General features: G+C 34.4%; 2 protein-coding genes and 1 pseudogene across 2 annotated transcripts; all 3 read left to right on the forward strand.

The window, feature by feature from the left end:
* The first annotated feature begins 393 nt into the window (after positions 1–393).
* On the forward strand, positions 394–729 carry LOC147392089 (calcium-binding protein KRP1 pseudogene; annotated as a pseudogene).
* An 8,650-nt stretch (positions 730–9,379) lies between these two features.
* On the forward strand, positions 9,380–10,290 carry LOC147392090 (putative G-type lectin S-receptor-like serine/threonine-protein kinase At1g61610). The gene has a single exon (XM_086458047.1). The coding sequence runs from the start codon at positions 9,535–9,537 to the stop codon at positions 10,288–10,290; it is 756 nt and encodes a 251-aa protein (XP_086314173.1). The 5' UTR covers positions 9,380–9,534.
* Positions 10,291–10,292: 2 nt separating this feature from the next.
* Positions 10,293–14,436, forward strand: LOC147392091 (cysteine-rich receptor-like protein kinase 41). The gene is made up of 8 exons (XM_086458046.1): positions 10,293–10,836; positions 11,576–12,289; positions 12,436–12,585; positions 12,669–12,832; positions 12,928–13,138; positions 13,280–13,514; positions 13,645–13,795; positions 13,886–14,436. Exons 1-8 carry the CDS (start codon positions 10,293–10,295, stop codon positions 14,192–14,194), a joined length of 2,478 nt encoding a protein of 825 aa, XP_086314172.1. The 3' UTR covers positions 14,195–14,436.
* The last annotated feature ends 1,712 nt before the right edge of the window (positions 14,437–16,148 follow it).

The following is a 16,148-nucleotide window of genomic DNA, read 5'->3' on the forward strand; positions in this document are numbered from 1 at the left end:
TTCATCCTATTTAGCACATGAAATGGTCCTATTTTCTTTATTTTTAATTGGAGTGTAATAGGTAAAAGTTGGGGTGCCATAACATCTCTCTTATTTTAATAAATTTTGTCCACTTTTATGGGACTGCGCAACACATGTTAGATCTCATGCAACTTCGAGGAAAGAGAAGAGAACTTCCTTTTCCCATACAAGGAGCCACGAATGTAAAGAGGCAAGAAGCCCGCTTCAACCATAAAAATCTTCCTATCTGTACCTTAGTTGGCATCAATGGCCACTCCTTCCACTCCTTCTGTTTTTTTTTCCTCCCTTATATAACAACACCCTTTACTCTCTAATTCTCCATCTCTCTCTCAGCAATCTATTTATCATCTCTCGGTTTACATTTGTATAACAATGGCAGAACAAAATGCATTTTTATTCCAAGATTTCTTTCCATCAATGGTGGAAAGACTAGGTGCTGAAGGATTTATAGGAGAGCTATGCAATGGATTTCGAATGTTGATGGATGGTCAAAAGCGTTTGATCACATTCGAAAGCTTGAAAAGAAACTTGGTGGTTTTGGGATTGCAAGACATGAGAGATGATGAAGTTATGTGCATGTTGAGAGAAGGAGATTTGGATGGAGATGGGGCTTTGAATCAGATGGAATTTTGCATTCTCATGTTTAGATTGAGTCCTGGTTTAATGAGTGGCTCAAGAAGGTTGTTGGAAGAAGCTTTTGTAAATTAGTATCTAATTTAATTCCTTACTTTATGTTTGATTAGGATATTTATTTATGTGAATAAATATATTTTTCTTTTAATTTTTGTTTGTTTTGTTTTGTTTTTTGATCTTTTAATACACAAAAGTAATGAATGTAAAGAAATATTGATAAATTTTTCATGAGGAGGCACAAATGGTAGAATAATTAAAATGTTAACGAAATTATACTTTTCAAGTAGAAAGTTTTTCATTAATGATCATTGGTTTTGGTTGTAGAAAAATTGGAGGTTGTGAGAAGAGTGCTAATACTAATGATACTATTCAATTAAGGGTCTTGTTAACTTATGTGTGCTCGAACGCCCACAAAACCCTTCAATTAAGAGTAGGGATCTAGAACGATGCCCCGTACATAACCAAGGTCAGGTGGTACCCCCATTTTATGGCACGTGGAATTTTTGGGGACCCATGACCGTATGGATATGTGGTCCATCCCTTGATAAAATCTACACACAAAATATCAGTTTGATTGATGATGTTCATCTATTGATAATAGTATTGTCTTAAGAATGATTTCTAATGGTTGGATTTAAACTCGTTTTCAAAGCTTAGATTTAATGGATACACGTTATCAAACACTATGATTTTTGGTACGTTGGGGGATGGACCACATATCCATACCATCAATGGATCCCAAAAATACCTCGTGACATTAAATAGGGAGCCACCTGACCTTGGTTAAGTACGGGACACCATTCTGAATCCCTATCCCTACTCTTCAATTAGCAAAAGAGTGAGACAAAATGCAACCAAGCTGTAGACGTAGGATGAAAGAAAAATTCACAAGGACTGGAGTCTTGATTTTCTTCTCAAAGACATGGTTATATTAATAATCTTGATTTACATTTTTAGTGATATTATCAATTTGAAGTTGTAGAAGAGCAGTTTATGTTATTTTATTAAAGGTCAAAATGAGGTGACTCGTGAAAAATGACCTGGGAAAAAAACACATGATTCCAACCATACTTTTAATTACAAAATTCAACTGATGAGATTTATCCTCGATATTTGTGTCATTTTTGTACAAATCCCAACTGTTGGATTTCATGTTTACATTGAAATCATGTGTTTTCTCATAAGTCATTCTTCTCCGGCCTTATTTTATTAAAAGATGGTAAATAGTGACTAAGTAGGTAATGCTGGGATGTACAAAATACCCGTTATCCGCCTGAATCCGGTCTGAAAAGTACCTGTACACGAACATTACCCGGACCGTACCCAATCCATCTTGGTTCGGTCTAGGTACCATTTCGAGTGACAAGAAACGGCCTGTATCCAACCCGAATTTTACCCATACTTTAGAAATATAAGTATTTATATACATATATAATTAAAAAGTAAATTATATACGTATCGTTTAGTATTTAAATAAAAATTTAAATTTAGAGTAAAGTAGTAAACTAAAACTTTAAAGTATTTATATAAATTATAATATTTAAAAAAATTAAATTTACCATACCCAACCCGTACTTGAAAAATATCCAAAAAATCGGGTATGGATATACCTTTTGGCTACTTACCCGTACTTGAAAAATATCCGAAAAATCAGGTATGGATATACCTTTTGGCTACTTACCCATACACAAAATCTACGGGTACGTACGATCCTGGTTCCCATGACTACCCGACCCGTACCAGAAAAATCGGGTCAGGTACGGGTCTGGGTACTCGAATGTACATCACTAACGCAAAGGGAGACAAGCAACCATGCTGAAATTCAGAGAGTGAGGTTTCATGGGAATTCCAAGTCTGAAGATACTTTTAAAATTTAAAGGGAAATTTCTTTAAAGGACCCTGGTGAAGGGAGTTCTTCTAATTAATCCCAGAGTTTTGGGCAGTTGCATGATAGTCCATTTAGTAAAACTTTTTTTATTTAATGGTCCTCATCCTCATCTCAGATTATAATATTTTTGAAATGCTTAAACTACTCATTTTTCATCTTCTTTACATACTTAGATTTTCCAACTACGATTCCAATCATTTGTGACGATTTTTTATCATGACTGATGAATGAAAATAGTATACTACTAATTTTGAACATTTAGATATATTTTTTTGATCCATTTCAATGATTTTAAATAAAAAATGAAGAAAGATGTCTAGATTCAAAAAATAAAAAAAAAATACAGTGCCATGCTCACCATTTTTTATTTATTTTTGAGCTTACAGTTTTATTAATTGTCGAGCTCACCATTTTTTTATTGTCAATCTCACCAATTTTTATTTATTGTTGAACTCAACAATTTTATTTATTGTCGAGCTCACCACTTTTTATTATTGAGTTTGACTACAATTTTTTTTTTTTTTTTTTTTTTTTTTTTTTTTTTTTTTTTTTTTTTTTTTTTTTTTTTTTTTTTAATGTTGAATTCAACAATAAAAATGTTGAACCAAAAAAAAAAAAAATTGGTGATCTCGACGTAGGTAAAACCCACCTGTTTTCATTTTTCAAATTTTTTTGACTAATATACATATAAAGTTTGACTAAAAACTTGACATAATGACTTGTGTAAATGATTTCAAACCAAAAGAACTATCCTTGATCGATTTTCATCCAAAAATAAAGTAAAAAACAAAAAAAATTGAAAAAAAATCTCAACTTTTTTACATACATCTTCAAAATGCTTGGAAAAATACTTGAAAATGGCTTCTTCTTCCTTTTCAAATCCTTTCCATTAGAATAGAGTCTTCGAAACTTGATTAGGATGCTAGAAATCCAATTTTTTTAAACCAAAATTGTGATTTCGAATGGTTAGGGCATTTTCGAAATACTTTCCTTGTTTAATTTCAGTAAAACAGTTAGAAAAAGTTATGTTTTATAAAACAATGAATTTTTTCTCCAATTAAACAAAAATATTTTAATTTTGAAAATGGTAAATTACGATTTCAGATTAAAATGAACAGGGTGCCATTTTTTCAATGTTTTGGGCCTTAAAAGAGAATCAATAACATAGGGAACATTGTGGTCTTGTTCATTGGTCATTGAGAAAATCGAACCATCCAAACCTTCGGAGACTCCATGGCCTTGGTGATTGATTGCTCACATGGTGAAATCAATTTTTTTTTATAGATGGATACAACTCACAGATTGATGAAGATGAATGTGTGGGGCTCATGCACAATAATAATTTATTATTGTTTTTTAGTTTTTGTTTTAACGGGCTTAACCGCATAGTCACAAAAAATGGCATTTTTTTCTGAAAAAAAAACGCAACTTGCATCCATGATGATTAAAACTGTAAAAAAATAAACTCTCTCTCTCTCTCTCTTACATATGGGATTTGATAAATAATATAATTAAGTAATTCATAAATGTACAAATTTGGAATTTGATGATAATAACTTGATTTTATGAATTTTCATTAGATATATATTTTGTCATATTTTTTAATATATATTTTTCATCTTTTATTCTCATTGTTTTTTTTCTCATTTTTAACATTTTTTTCCAAAGTTTTCCCTTCCGTACCAACTTCGTATTTGATACCGGCCGGGCTCTTTATATTGGGCTAGTTGAATGGCTTTAATGAAAATAAAGGCACTCCCCTCTTGGTGTAGGTGAACTACACCTAATCAAATCTAACATATCAAACAAACAACCTTTGTTTGGTGGTGAGCTTATGTTGACCTCAATAGACCACCCCGACGTCTGATTTGTCTTGATTGTGAAAATAATTTTGGTTTGAGAAAACTGCCTCTGAATCTAAGTAGAAGTTATCGAGGCAATCATACAATAACGATCTAGTGATTACGTTCTCATTTAACTTCACCATCTCCTTCAAAATATCAGTACTAACTACCTAAATAAAGGAAATTAGTTAAACTCAATACCCATTAAAATAAAATACACAAATATTTAAGAGCAACTCGGGAACAATCACATGTCAAACTAGTAAGATCAATGATCCTATCACAAATACCATACTTGTGACCCATCAAATTATTGATCCAGACTGACCAAATTCATTGTTTAATTGGTCTGATTTTTAGCTAAGCCATACCACTATTGATGGTCCACCAAAAGATCGATCTGATTGATGTATCAGTTGGTGATTCTCTTCTTCAGATTTTGATCTATTTCAGGGGAATTATAATATGAAGGATTTGATCAAACTCACCTCTTGATGAAAGGAAGCCTTAGTGGATGTAAGGGAAGTAAGACCCAATTCAGTTAGCCAATACCCATAGCATTCTCAATCAAATGGTTGGCTAAGTTATTAGGTGAATTAGCTTGTGTGCCAAGAGTAGATGGAGAAACCGAAATTTCGTCAAAAGATTTGTCAAGAGGTACTCTTGGATGCTCGGATTGTTCCTTGATCCTTTGCAAGAGACTTGACTTGGCAACAAAGCAATGCATTACCAGATTCGGGTGTTCTCCAACATTTCATGGGAGAAATGGGGTTGAATCTTGATCTTGGTGTTCCAACTGCAAGACCCACAATGGGGGAATCATTAGAGATATTGTACCAAATTCAATCGATCCGCTTTGGAATTTTGAGACATCGGGATGTGCCCTCAATTCCCTGCATTAGGTACAAAAGTGAGCATGTGAAATCAAAATGTGGGTATTCATTAAAGTACATGAAATTGATGTTTGGTTCATTAAAGTAATCTTAATTGGGTGAGATTTTTGAAGATGATGATGGTGTTTCCATTACTCCAACTAAGTGAACCAAATGAGAGTGATTGATTGAAAAGGAGAGCATATTTGAATTGAAGAAGAGACTGATTGAGGAGTGAGAAGGGTGAGGGGTTATAAAAGGAATGTTTGAAAACAGTGATTGCACGTGTTTGGGATGCAACTCCTAACGTGGTAGTTGTAATTTCAAATCATTGGGCTGAGTTCTTAAAGCCCAATCAATATGCCAAGGCCCACACTTTCTCTACATAACAAGTTAATGACTACCTTGAAATTCAGCCCAATAATTCTCTTCATCCCTGTACTAAAACCCATACTCTTTCTCATATTCAGGCACATTGGTTTTCCTCCAGCCCATTTACATGGCCCATCATACGCAACATTCTCAAAGTGGGTAATAAGGCCCATTGAAACTACGTTTTAATTATCTCTCTAGAGATTGATTAGAATATATACGATTATCTAGATTTTATTTCTATGTAGGATTGTTGGATTTTCTATATAAATCCTCTGTTGGGATTGATTGTAATTCATTGAAAACTAAGAGAATCAATAGAATCCTACGTCTCTTTATGAGATAAACAACAAAAGACAAAATTCACTTTCCCAATTTACATCAACATAAGCTCACCACCAAACAAAGAGTGAAGTTGTATGAACAGTCAATTTAATAAAATGCTGCTTTCATAGTAAAGGTGTCTAGTGTCCTCTTGAAACAAGCTACAATTTATCTATCAAAAAAAAAAAAAACCAAGGTACAATTTTATTTTATTTTTGCTGTAGAGTTCAGTTTAATTTCTTTGAGAACAGAAAGAGTGAAACTAAATTAAGTTATCATGGCACATGTGTTGTATAAACAAAGACAAACAAATAAAAAGGCCTACATATCTAAATATCAGCCTCCCTAACCATTTCTGTATTTCACACCCTTTTCTCAATTCTTGATTGGAAGTTATTAGCAGGATTAAGATTATCAGAAACCTTGTAAATTGTTAAATTCTCAGTCCAACAATCATCTCTACCTCAAATGATAAAACATGGGATTACTGACTAAATCTAATTCTCAATAAAAGAAGGGTGTGATACATAATTGACCAAACAAACATAAATTCAATCTTGTTCAAGAAAATATATAGATATCCATCCAACGTGAATCATACCGCACATTGTCTACTATGCCAACTGATAAAATATGAAAATTTTTAACTCTAAAAAAAAAAACCCCTGTTACATAGGAAGCCAATCCCTTTATAAAGCAGGGATTTCTAATTAATGGAAGTAAGAAGCATTACAAAAAACGGAAACTACTAATCGAGACAAATCTAAAGCAATAAATGGAATTAAAAATGGATTTTCCTAAAGAAAGTTATAACCAAAATAAAACTTTCCTAAATAGTAAATATACTAATTTGAGGGCTTAAATGATGGAATTTTGCCAAAATCTGACGAAGGCAATCGCTAAGCACTTGGTATTGATTACTGGGCCATTTCCGATTTATTTGAGTCATCTCGAACAAGTTTTAAATAAATGCCTTAAGAGTCGGAATAACCCTTGCCTTTGAGATGACTTGTCAATTCGTCTTGTTGGTGGATGATACCAAGTTCACTCGTACGATTCATCTTGGTCTTTAATTTGGCGCTAAAATCTGTTGCAATAAAGTCTTTTTTATTTTCAAAGTCTAATCCATAAACTTTGAAAATTCTTGTGGGGCCAAGTGCCCCCACAGCCCCCTGTAAATCCGCCCCTGATTAGGAAGGACTTCTACTTGTCTTCTTTGTCCAATGGAAACACTTGCTCACGAGACAGGAATGTAAAAAAGGATAAATAGACTTAATTTATATAGTTGATTAAGGAAAATGTTGAACTGTACTTCTTTGGACACTGGGTTCAACATTACGCTGATGTGGTATTATGTACAAAATCATAGATGTTTTTCTTTAAGATACGAGTGAAAAATCAACGGTCTTGTACACATTGGCACATCAGCACAATGTTAAAGGCAGTGTCCAAGGAAATCAGTATAGAATGCATTATGTGAAAAAAAAAAAAATGTAAACTCAACGCTACCCTTCTAAATACTACGTAACTTGACATCGAATTTGCCCCTTTTTTCACATAATGATGGCTCTTGATGAAAATATAGATCTTTAAATAGATTTTGATCCCACCACCTTCGATTAAGATTTCGGGGGAAAATGGAATTTCAATTACTCCCCTTATTCTTTATTTTTTTGTCATATGGTAGTTTAGTCAGCACCACCATAGCCATGGGTCAGTGGAGCACACAAAATGTGTTCTACTAGCAAGACCTAAAATATAGTACAATGCCCTGTAACGTTTTGCATGTAACTTATTCTTTCAACCCAAAGCATTTTCAATGGACTATTGCTTTTTTCCACGCCCACAAATTTATGAATGATTAGATCCCTTGGGTGGACTCACAAAAAGGAAAAAACAATCAGGTTCCTCTCCTTTTCTCTTCAAAAATCATTCTTCCTCTCTCTATTGCTCTTTCCTCCCACTTATTTTTACCCTCTTTAGTTGCCCTTCATGTTTTTTTTTATACATTTCTTACATTTTTCTTTCTTCTTGGTGTCATCTCTCTCTCTCTCTCTCTCTCTCTCTCTCTCTCTCATATGAATGGTTCTTAGAACTTGTCCCCCTAAGTAATCTTCTTTTAGGATTTTCTTTTCCTTTCCCTTTGTTAGTCTCTCTACTACATCTGTATCTTAGGTTATGTTTGGATTGAGAGAAATGGAGATAACAGAAGAGAAGAGAAAATAAATGAGTTTCTTTCCATTTCTCTTGTTTGGATTGTTAAGTGAAGAGAGAAGCAAATAAATAGAGGGAAGAGGAGAGAAAAAAAATGTGAGTTTTCTTTCTCTCCAAAAGTGGAGAGAGAAGAGGAGAGAAATGAAGAGAAATCTTTTAAAATATTTTATAATTCCAACTTTGCCCCTAAATCTCTTTTAAGATATTTTAAAATTTCAAAGTTGTCCCAAGTTCTTTCCTGTCCATCCAAACATAATGGAGAGAAATTGAGTTTTCTTTATGATCGATGCTTTTGTAGGTATAAAAGTGAACAAATATTTAAAATAAACTTAGTGAGTAAGATTTGTTCCACATGGACAATCGTGATTCAATGTTTCCTTCGATTTGAAACCAAAACAGAATTTGAAAATTTGTAGCTAAGTGTAGAATAGAACTGAAATAGAAATTAAAATTAAAGCAATATAAAAGAGTACAGAGATCAATTTAACCTTCGCAAGCCCACTTGATAGTCTAAACAATCCTAATTTGATCTCAATCTATACAACAAATCATTGTTTGTGGATTGAAATATAAATCGATTAATGTTCTTGAAAATAAATCCAATGGTAGAGGTGATTAGTAAATTAAGATGGTATTCTCGGATTCATATCGGGTGAACCTCCATTTTGTGTGTTGAATATGACGAAATTCCGAGAGTACACTGTTCATTTTAATTCCAAAACATGCATTTGTCATTTTTATAACCTACGAACTTGTGAGTTCGGCACTTTTAATATCTATGAATTCACTCAAAATACATGTTTTGGGGATTAAAATGAAAACTTCCAAAAAAATTAAGTGAACGGTTGTGAATAAATAAAAATTGGGGTGCCAATGACATCTCTCAATTGGTGTTTTTTTTTTTTTTTTTTTTAAGTTTTAGGATTTTATATGAGCAGAATTATACTAGTAAGCAACTATAATATTTTGTACGTTCGTAATGTCTAAAAAGTAATTTTTTAGTCTTCAATTGGGGGTGTGATAAATAAGTGAACAAATTGGGCTGTGATAATTAAAAGTATTTTTTTTGTCGCACATGTCTCTCAGAATCTCAGTGAATCAGATGGGAGGAAAAACGAATGAATGATAGTGGTTGATATGTAGGGCTCTTTATTCTCCAGTCAAAGTATTGAATTCCCATCTTGGCTGGTTGGACTTTGTAGCTGAGTTGATTGGAACAACTGTTAAATTCTGATGGGAAACTTGCATTATATAAGTGATTGATTCACCTTCAAGAAAACATACAATCAATTACTAGCGAGAAATTTGTAGTCTTCAGTACCGCACCCTCTTCTAGTTCTTACTAGAGATTGAAAGAAACTAAATAATGAAGTGTTTCTCCTTGTTTTGTTGTTTCTACTTGCTAATTTCCTTCTTGTGTGCACTATGTTGCAATGCAGCCGACAGTACTATAACACAAAATCAGCCCCTCAGAGATGGGCAAACCATAGTTTCTTTATCTGAAAGCTTTGAGTTTGGATTCTTCACTCCAGAGGGCTCCAAGAATCGATATGTGGGGATATGGTATCATAAGCGTAAGCCACAAACAATCGTTTGGGTTGCTAACAGAGAACACCCACTCACTGAATATTCCAAGGGAGGAGTTGTTACAATAGGCCAAGATAGAAATATGTTGGTTTTGGATGGAAATGGAACATCCATCTGGTCCACAAATGCTTCATTATTAGCAACTGATTCTATTGCAATGCTCCAAGATTCTGGAAATCTAATCCTGAAAGAACCCAATTCAAACATATTTATATGGCAGAGCTTCGATCATCCAACCGATACGTTCCTTCCAGGTATGAAGCTGATGATATCAAGCAAACAAAACCGATTTCTTAGTTCATGGAGAAGCCCTATCAACCCGGAAGTTGGAATTTTCAAATTTGGTTATGAATCAAACAAGTTGTCCCTCTGGCACGGATCGATTACGTACTGGACAAGTGGTGCTTGGAATGGGAGTATGTTTGAAATGGTTCCCCCAGAATATGCCCAATCTTCTCTATTTAACTTGACTAAAGTTATCGAGGGAAACGAGGTTTACTTCACGTATTCCTCACCCTTAACAAGACGAGGTTAGTAATGAATGTTAACGGCGTCCTGGAATTCTATATCTTGGACTTGGACTCATGGTTAATCGATTGGTGGCTACCAAAGGCACCATGTGATTATGTTAGCTGTGGGTCTTTCGGCCGATGTTATTACACTGATATTAATTTGTTTAACGGATTTGGTTATCAGAGAGATTACGCTCTTTGTGAATGTTTACCGGGTTTTGAGCCCACATCACAGAAGAATTGGGAGGCAGGGGATTGGTCTGGTGGGTGCAAGAGAAGAACACCACTCCGTTGTGACAACAACGAAGAGGATGGATTCATTTCATACAACCTCGTGCATATAGAAAACACGACAATATCATCATACCAAGTTGAAACAGCAGAGAATTGTCGATCGGATTGCCTCCATAACTGTAATTGTAGTGCTTATGCTTACACTATTGGGAAATATGTCGGCGCTACAACTTGCAAAATCTGGGATGGGGATTTAAGACATGTTCAGCTAGTGAATTATTATTATGTCCAAGAAGTTGAAGAGCTATTCATACGCATGGCTGCTTTAGAAATTGGTAAGTTTGGATCATTTAAATCTACAATAATGATAGATAATACTCTTAATTAGTCAGGATTAAGTTTACAAACAACTGACTAAAAATCTGATAGAGATTAGGTGCTCTGTACAATACACTTTTAACTGTTGTAGTGATAAAGTGAATGATCCCACCTTTTTCAATTCTGTCAATGAATCTCGAAGCTTAGGTTAGGGGTAAAAATGCTCATCCATTCAACCCGACTTTTCTTCTCCAAGCTTAGGTTAGGGGGCAAAATTTTCGACAAAAAATAACATATACTAACCACCCAAAATCCCTAACTGCAAGTAATCAGTTCACACCAATTGACAACCCCAGATACTTCTTCCCTTGTAATATGTTTCCCCTATCTGCCCTTTGCTTTGTTTTGATGTCGAAGCAAGGGACTCTTGTTACCACCCTATATTGTCTTTTACCATATGAAATGACGAAGTAATTTCTTACAAGTGGATATGCGGTTTGGAGGAAACAAATAACAAAAAAAAAAATTGTTAAAGAGGAAAAAAAAAAAATTACACATATGAAATAAGTTTTTGGTTCAATTCAAGTCCAAGCAAGGGATCCACCCATGGCTTGGGGGGGTTACGTGTCTTAAACTTCAAATAAATTCTTGTCCTCTCTTATTGTGTCTTTGTATATATTGATGTTATCAGTTTGAGTTCATCCATTTGTTGAATCTCCCATAACTTTTAAGTAGTATTTCCCTCACTCTCTTCAGAACATACTCAAAGATGTGAGAATTGCGGCAACCATACCATCCCCTATCCTTTGAGCACAGGAACAAATTGTGGGGATCCAGCTTACCGTAGTTATTACTGCTGCAATGCAACAGGAGGTCTTTTCTTCAACACATTTGATGGCCACTCTTACCGAGTTAACAAGATTAGTCCAGAAACCCAGACGATGGTGATCCAGACTGTTAAAATTATTTCTGATGATAAACCATGTTGGGGACTAAATGCCTACGATATAGGATTGAGTCCTTCCCTACCCTTTTACTTGACCACCCATAATATCATCGTGATGTTTGATTGTCCTACTCTCCTGAACTCCTCACTGCTTTCAAATTCCATTTGCAATTCAAGCTTATGCCAAAAATTACAGAAAAATGGTTGTATTTCTTCTTCCACGAACTGTTGCAGTTACATTGCTGGAAATTCATCCTCAACATCACATTCTATTGGTGTTCTGACTACTGGCTGCAAGACCTATACAAGCACACTTAAAGATAATTTGATGTTACTGATAGCAAATCGGTCACTTGGAGTGGAGATTGGGTGGAAGATACCTTCTGAGCCACAGTGTGATTTTTCAAAGGACTGCCAAAGCTGGCCACATTCAACATGCAGGGCGGATAAGACAGAGGCTAAAATGAGGTGCATTTGCAATGAGAATTTCCTTTGGAATCCATCGGTTGGGTACTGTGTTGAAGGTGAGTATAACAATATCTTTTCTTCAGTCTCACTCGAGAGAAAATGTCCAGCATTTCGCATAAAAATTATTTTAGATATGAAACACCATTTAGGGCCCTTAAGCAATTATTGAGCTAATTGAAAATGTTATTTTTCTTTATTTTAGATATGACACACTATTTACGACCCTCATCAAGTAGAAGACCAAGTAGAAGATCGTTGTTTGGGATAGTATTCCCTTTGACCTCTATTACAGTGATTCTTTTCTTAGGCACCATTGGCTATTGGTGGAGGAAGAAATCGTTAAAACGAAAAGGTATTTAAGCCTTTTTTTTTTTTTATAAAGAATAAGAGAAATGAAAATGCTGAAGAAGATCATTAAGTATGGTATGGTTGCAGATGCCCAAAGGGCCAAAGTCATCTTGGGTGCAGATAAGTTCAGAAAAAATGGGAGGAAAGACCTAGATATACCATTCTTTGATTTCCAAAGCATAGCAGTTGCTACCAATAACTTTTCAAATTCGAATAAGCTTGGGCAAGGGGGTTTTGGGCCAGTTTATAAGGTACATCTATGATTGCACAAACAATCTTTTATAAATATATTTACATTTTACATTTTTTTTGGGGATGAAAATAAAAATATAGTGATTGTTTTCAGGGCAGCCTACCAGGAGGGCAAAAAATAGCTGTGAAAAGGCTTTCTCGCTGTTCTGGACAAGGATTAGAAGAGTTCAAGACTGAGGTAATTCTAATTGCCAAACTTCAACATAGGAATCTTGTTAGGCTTTTAGGCTTTTGCGTCCAAGGAGATGAGCAGATGCTACTCTACGAATACATGCCCAACAAAAGCTTGGATTATTATCTTTTTGGTTAGTTCCTACACTTTCAAAAACTACTGGTTTATATTGAAATTCACATTAATTTCTTAATTTAATTATAGTACTATACCCAATCTCGCATTGTTACTACATATCCATTAATTATGTAAACTTCTTTGTGAACTTTGATAGATCAAAATCGACCTACGTTGGATTGGGAAAAGCGCTTGGGCATCATTTCAGGAATCGCCCGAGGACTTCTTTATCTCCATCAAGACTCAAGACTGAGAATCATCCATAGAGATTTAAAACCAAGCAATATTCTTCTAGATGAGCTGTGGAACCCAAAAATTTCAGACTTTGGAATGGCGAGGATTGTCGGAGATAATCAAACTCAAGCAAATACAAGTAGAGTAGTCGGCACTTAGTAAGTACCACTACCCCATGTAGAAGAGATTGTTTTGGTGCAATTTTCAACTTCCGCAATAAATAGAACTCATTACATTTTGCAATCCAATATTGCAATTCCTAACCTTTTTTTTAATGGCGGAATGCAGTGGGTATATGCCTCCGGAGTATGCCTTAGAGGGAACGTACTCGGAGAAATCTGATGTCTTCAGCTTTGGTGTGATGCTACTTGAGATCGTAAGTGGAAAGAAAAACACTACCTTTTATCACTCTGAGCATTCTTTCAGCCTTCTTGGGAACGTGAGTATCATCATATATCTTACTCTTTAAAAGGATCTTTTTTTTTTCAATCTTAGTTTTGAAAACTAATTTGAGTTTGAAATGTCTTAGGCTTGGAGGCTATGGAGGGAAGGCAGAGCATTGGAATTGATGGATCCGTTATTAAATGAAGGAAGCAACATTCAAGATGTGTTGAAATACATTCATGTGGGCCTCTTATGTGTGAAAGAAGATGCAGCAGATCGACCAACGATAGCTTCTGTTGTGGCCATGTTTGTTGGTGAATCTAACAATCTTGCAACGCCAAACAAACCAGCTTTCTTCACAACAAGAAGCCTCTCGGCTGTTGAATCTTCTTCACATGGCCCTGAAATATGCTCCAAGAACGAGGTTACGATTTCAACTTTAGATGGACGATAGCTCAGCAGTTTTTTGAAATCCTAAGACAATTTTAAGTGAGTAATGAGTGATTTTACTTCTTTTTAAACTGTTCCAAGGAGTTCAAAATTCAAACAATGTTGTAACTTCAAGCTTTGGTGTACTTGTAATATTCTCTTATTGGTTCAGTTTACTATTCACGATACAAAACCCCAGCCATTTGATGTTGGAATTATTATTATTATTATTATTTTCATTATTAAAATTATTTTGTGACCTTTTCACATATACAAATTTTATATAAATACTAGATTATAATTTGTTCAAAACATTAAGGATAAAATTGGAAACCATACTAGTGGTCTAGCATTTGTTACCAACATCAAATATGATGGGTTAATGAACATCCTATCAAAATTTAAGTGTTATTCACCTAATACTAGAATTCTACGATAGGTAGGAAATCTAGTATCTTCTTTTATAAATAGGTGGTCATCCCCCCCTCTCTACACATACAGAGATTATTCTATTATTGAGATAGAGGTTCCCATCACCAAAGGTGTAGGCAGAGTTGGGGTAGTGCACCTATTCTTCGTAGATCAAGATCAACGAATTCTTCGCGGATAATTGAAAAAGCGAATTCAGGTATTTTATAATTATTATTTTTTTCGATTCGATTATTCTATTGTTTGTTCAAGATCAAATCCTAGATCCATGTCTATTATGTTCACAGTATTTTTCCCAACAATTGGTAACAGAGCCATTCTGGATTTATTCTTATGCAAAACCCTAATTAAATATGAGTTAAACTAGTTTATATTGATTAAGTCTTATATGAATCTAGATTTATTTTGGAATAAATATATTTTTTATTATTTAAAGTCGATTTATCCGAAAATAAAAAATATGTCGTTTTCTTTACTTCTTCAAAGAAGATTATCAAAGATATTGTAATCTTGCTCAGTCAATAACCAAACAAATAATTTACTATTTTAGTTCATATCTTTGCGATGATTGGATTGGCAAAAAAACCATTATGGGGTGTATCCATTGAAACGATAGGAAAGATCCAAATCGTTTATGTCATTGTTGATTTAAAATAAAAGAAAAACTCTTCGATTATCAATAAATTAGTCATGGGGTTTTAATCGGTAGTTATCGGATGTTATTCGATGACCTTACTAGTCGTCCGACGTCAGCGATCAGCCTTGCCGGTCGACGATTGGGTGGTTGCAGTTGGGGTGGCGGCGCGGCTAGGGTTTTACAGCAAGTCTGTCTTCTTGACGAAGAAGACGATTATTTTTGGCCAACCCAGTTCGGGTTTTCGGTTGGGCTTTTATTTTCAGTCGGACCAAGCCCAACTCTTTATTCGATTGGGTTCAAGCCTATTCACATGATCTGTTGGGCTAACGCCCGATTTAGTTTTTCGTTTTGGGTTAAGCCCATTTTATATTCTATTTGGACCAGGCCCGTTTTATATTCTATTTGGACCAAGCCCGTTTGACTGTAATGATTGGGCTAAGCCCGATTCATATTAAACCAATGTTTTAAAGGTTTGTTGGGTTAAACCCGTTTCAGACTCGAATTGACCCGCTTATCCGACTCATTTTGGTCAACCCCTGACCCAGTTCGAGTCAAACCGGTCCAACCAAACTGGTTCAAACGTTAACCAGACCATAGAAAACCATTTTTTCCTATAAAACTTTGAAAAATCATAACTAATTCGTTTTAAATTCGATTTAAACAAAACAAGAGTCCATTTTGAATATTTTTTCGAGATCTATTCAATATAAATGTTAAAAATAATTCGTTAATAGCAACATATAACAGTAAAGTTCAGATTAAGTTATACCCTTTTGGAGAATATATCTATAATTGCTTTATTTTATATTGAAAATTTAGTTGTTATTTTTTAATGTACCCACATGCAAATAAAAATAATTAGAAAGCAAATTTAGATATATTAGGGTATAGGTCTTGCTTATAAGGATTTAGG

Source organism: Akebia trifoliata, chromosome 11 (genome assembly GCF_017979445.1).
Source record: "Akebia trifoliata isolate Shusen 1 chromosome 11, ASM1797944v1, whole genome shotgun sequence".
NCBI classification, from domain to species: Eukaryota; Viridiplantae; Streptophyta; class Magnoliopsida; order Ranunculales; family Lardizabalaceae; genus Akebia; species Akebia trifoliata.

Bases quoted from the DNA above. Each gene is read 5' to 3' on its own strand.
- LOC147392091 (XM_086458046.1), top strand. From the start codon at position 10,293: ATGAATGTTAACGGCGTCCTGGAATTCTATATCTTGGACTTGGACTCA. The intron at 12,833-12,927 runs GTACATCTATGA...GATTGTTTTCAG, and splicing joins GTTTTGGGCCAGTTTATAAG to GGCAGCCTACCAGGAGGGCA. The intron at 13,796-13,885 runs GTGAGTATCATC...GAAATGTCTTAG, and splicing joins CTTTCAGCCTTCTTGGGAAC to GCTTGGAGGCTATGGAGGGA.
- LOC147392090 (XM_086458047.1), top strand. From the start codon at position 9,535: ATGAAGTGTTTCTCCTTGTTTTGTTGTTTCTACTTGCTAATTTCCTTC.